Source organism: Hylobates moloch, unplaced genomic scaffold (genome assembly GCF_009828535.3).
Source record: "Hylobates moloch isolate HMO894 unplaced genomic scaffold, HMol_V3 SCAFFOLD_11, whole genome shotgun sequence".
NCBI lineage: Eukaryota > Metazoa > Chordata > Mammalia > Primates > Hylobatidae > Hylobates > Hylobates moloch.
The window spans coordinates 39,924,098-39,928,361 of NW_026652286.1; the positions used below are offsets into that span (position 1 = coordinate 39,924,098).

General features: G+C 36.2%; 1 protein-coding gene across 1 annotated transcript; it reads left to right on the forward strand.

Moving 5' to 3' along the window:
* The first annotated feature begins 1,307 nt into the window (after window positions 1-1,307).
* On the forward strand, window positions 1,308-2,252 carry LOC116477312 (olfactory receptor 10A6). Its single transcript, XM_032168031.2, has one exon. The coding sequence runs from the start codon at window positions 1,308-1,310 to the stop codon at window positions 2,250-2,252; it is 945 nt and encodes a 314-aa protein (XP_032023922.1).
* The last annotated feature ends 2,012 nt before the right edge of the window (window positions 2,253-4,264 follow it).

The window sequence follows — 4,264 nt, forward strand, 5'->3', positions numbered from 1 at the left end:
TATATACACCTCACTAAAGCTTATATATATATAATATAAAATATTAATCCATTTATATTTATATAAATATATAAAATATACTTTACACATATTTCTTTAAAAAAGGATATATAGAGAATATATTATATTCTATGCCATATAATGTTATAAAATCAATGCACTGAATCACTTAGTTGTGTATATATATGTGTGTGTGTATATATATATATATAGAGAGAGAGAGAGAGAGAGAAAGAGAGAGAGAAAGAAAGAGAAAGTCCTGGGGTATGCACTACGGGGAGGTACTAGTTTATGCAGCATACTGGTTAAGGGGTTAGAAGCTATTTTATGTAGTGTGCTTAGCTCTCTGTTGTGCTCTGGATTCACGTGTATTCCTGAGGGTGCAGAGCCTAGAAAATGGTAGCTGGTTAATCAGTGCTTATTGAATAATTAATGATTAAATGAATCTTTTGATGACGAGTATAGTGGGAAGAGAGAAGAGAGAAAAGGAGAGAGAGAGAGAGAGAGTGAAATCTTTTAAATTACACAATGATTCCCCAAATGGTTTTTTTTTCTTAAGTCATCACGGTCAGAAGGACAGACCTTGGAGATCTGGCCCCAAAAACTTCACATCCAGGTAAATCCCAATATAATTGGCCAGATCCAGGATGGGCAGAAATCTGTAAGCTTGGAGCCAATTCACATAGTCTATAGGTCACCTAATATGGTTGTGTTGAAAATTCATATCCCCTCTATGTTTCTACAGAATGTTGTTTTCTTTCTCCAAGTCATATATAGGTACTTTGAATTTAATTAATATTTTAAATACGTTTATATCAAATTTGCTGTAACACTGGATTATTAGGCTATTATCAAATTTGTTGGGATATCTTTGTCAATCTATCTACTTTTTTGTATTTTATTTTTTGTGGTCTTAAGTTTTGCATTTATGTAAAATTCAGTTAAATAAAGAACACTTGCAGCAATGTTATGGGATTGGAACCTAAGGTATAAAGTATTTATATTTCCTTTAAGGCTATGTTTAATTTTCAAATAGTATCAAGTAAATTTGATATTATTTCATAATTTTCAGACAAGATCTCTGAGCCAGAATTCTTCATTTCTATTTTTTATATTTGGAATATAATCCAAGTATTTGGTCATTGTCTAAAATTGCCAAAGAAAATTTCTGTCAGGATAGGCTCCTTTTTACATCTTCTGCCAGAATTTCTGGGGTGAATGCAGACTGGAACTCTTAGCTAATGGACTGTGGCTTTATTCTTTATATACTATGTCCATAAAATCAATGCATGACTTCATTACTGAAAATGGAAAGACAAAATCAAAGCTGTGTGGTTGAATTCATCCTCTTGGGCTTTTCTAACTATCCTGAGCTCCAGGGGCAGCTCTTTGGGGCTTTCCTGGTTATTTATCTGGTGACCCTGATAGGAAATGCCATCATTATAGTCATCATCTCCCTAGACCAGAGCCTCCACGTTCCCATGTACCTGTTCCTCCTGAACTTATCTGTGGTGGACCTGAGTTTCAGTGCCGTTATTATGCCTGAAATGCTGGTAGTCCTCTCTACTGAGAAAACTACAATTTCTTTTGGGGGCTGTTTTGCACAGATGTATTTCATCCTTCTTTTTGGTGGGGCTGAATGTTTTCTCCTGGGAGCAATGGCTTATGACCGATTTGCTGCAATTTGCCATCCTCTCAACTACCAAATGATTATGAATAAAGGAGTTTTTATGAAATTAATTGTATTTTCATGGGCCTTAGGTTTTATGTTAGGTACTGTGCAAACATCATGGGTATCTAGTTTTCCATTTTGTGGCCTTAATGAAATTAATCATATATCTTGTGAAACGCCAGCAGTGTTAGAACTTGCATGTGCAGACACGTTTTTGTTTGAAATCTATGCATTCACAGGCACCTTTTTGATTATTTTGGTTCCTTTCTTGTTAATACTCTTGTCTTACATTCGAGTTCTGTTTGCCATCCTGAAGATGCCATCAACCACTGGGAGACAAAAGGCCTTTTCCACCTGTGCCTCTCACCTCACATCTGTGACCCTGTTCTATGGCACAGCCAGTATGATTTATTTACAACCCAAATCTGGCTACTCACCAGAAACCAAGAAAGTGATGTCACTGTCTTACTCACTTCTGACACCTCTGCTGAATCCGCTTATCTACAGTTTGAGAAATAGTGAGATGAAGAGGGCTTTGATGAAATTATGGCGAAGGCGAGTGGTTTTACGCACAATCTGACTGTGCTGAGAAGCCATGTAAGATTTAGTCACTGCATGATTGTATTCAATCTAAATTTAATAAATTTAGATTTATTAAGTTTGCATTTTTTGGCATGAGTATGACTAATTTCTTGTGTTCTCCAAGTTTGATTGTATATCAGGAGCATCTTTATATGTTAATGTTTTTGGTTTTTTTCACCAATGCATAATATTCCTTAATATTGAATATAACACAATTTCAACAATTTGTTTAGCACTAGCCCTACTGATGGTTTTTTTTTGTCACAAATAGATAATACTAAAACAACAATTTTTTATATATTCATAAATTCTGGTGCTTTAATTTTTACAGAATAGCTTTCACAAAGTAGGTTTGAAGGGTCAAAAGAAATGTGAGTTTGCAAGTTTTCATAGATATTACTGAGTTATCTTTCTAAACGATTTTAACAACTTCAGACTGACCTGAGCACCCATCCTATCCCACTGACTATGTTGAATGCCAAGAAGCCTACAATAATGAGATGAGATTTTTTGCTTCTGTAGTGAAAATCTGTTCCATAAATAAGTAGGAAAGAGCAGTTATTTATTGAGAGGAACACAATGTCTCTATTCAGGGACCCAGAGAGGCTATAATTCAAAACTAGATATCTTCTGGTTATTTCAGAATATATATTCATCCAGTGTTTTGAGTAGAGAACATCATGTGATCATTTTTGAAGGTCATTTAAAGTATGGCTGTCCTTTCCACTTATAAACTATATTTTTTGAAACTTGGTCAAATTTCTTTCATAAGGCAAAAATGCACCTCATACAGGCCAAACAATGTATGTTTGTGTTTTTTTGTTGTGGGACATAAATATGATTACCTCATTGTGCCTATTTTCTATTATCCTTGAGTCATATCAATATTTATGTGCATCTTTCCAACATAAAATAATCATATAATAGTCTTTCTAGTTATACATAAAGATGAATAATTAGACACATTGTAACATTGAAATGTAACATTTCATCCTTGCTTCTTATTTTAATATTGCTATAATAAATAGAAAGGGTTCTACTCATTAAATCTATATCAAAGGGGTTGACAACACCCTTCATTTCTGCTCTGGGGGTGGAGGTGGGGTAATAAAGCGGTTAGAACACTTCTACAAAGCAATCATTCATTTGATGGAAAACTCTTTTTTTCTTTACTACTACTTCTGCCAGAAATAAAGGTGAAGGTGCAAATCTATTGGAATTTCAAAAAAAGAGAGAAATTTCATGAGAAGAAGGCTGAAACCTTGTGGGTAATGATGCAAGACTTTTCTTCTCAGTCACTTTGGAAGCTGGGGACCCCTGACCGGCAACACCCCACCTGGGCCTCGCTCAGCCACGCTGGCATGCCCCAGCTCGCCTGTGTTATAGCTTGTACCTGCATTCGGCAGTTCCCAAGGTTTTGTACCACACCCAAGAAGAATGAGGATATTCTGCATATTGATGCTGGAGAATTTTACTGAAGGACAGAACAACTGTCAGCAGAGAGGGGATATGGGGGGTGGTTCCCCTACTTGAAGGCAGGAAAGCCCCCGCCATGGTGGCTGGGTCCAGGGCCTTTTAGGGACTCAAAATGGGAAGTGCATGCTGGTTTGTGAGTATGCAAAAAGGTTAAAGTGAAGACACCACTCAAAGGTGGGCATGACAGTGTAGAAAAACCAATTAGGAAAGGGTAGGTATATGTAAAATAGGTGAAGAGTGGGGACCAAACAGAGGAAAGTACGTGAAATGGGAAGATAAGCTCTCAATCTAGTCTTAGGGTTTAACTTGCAGCTTGGCTTTCAGGCTTTAAACTGCCTCCCATCTGCCTAGGCATTTGGCTGCCTCCTGTCGCTATCAGTAATATCTGAATGTTGTATAATATTGTTTTCATTTGGGCACCAAACAGCCCTCAGCAAAAGCCTTTGATTGGATCCCATCTCTTGATATCCTGAAATTTCTTTCTGATAGCTTTTAAAAGAACCAATTAAGTAAGGCTTATGTAAAATGAACAAA

Coding starts and splice junctions, on each gene's coding strand:
- LOC116477312 (XM_032168031.2), top strand. CDS start 1,308: ATGGAAAGACAAAATCAAAGCTGTGTGGTTGAATTCATCCTCTTGGGC.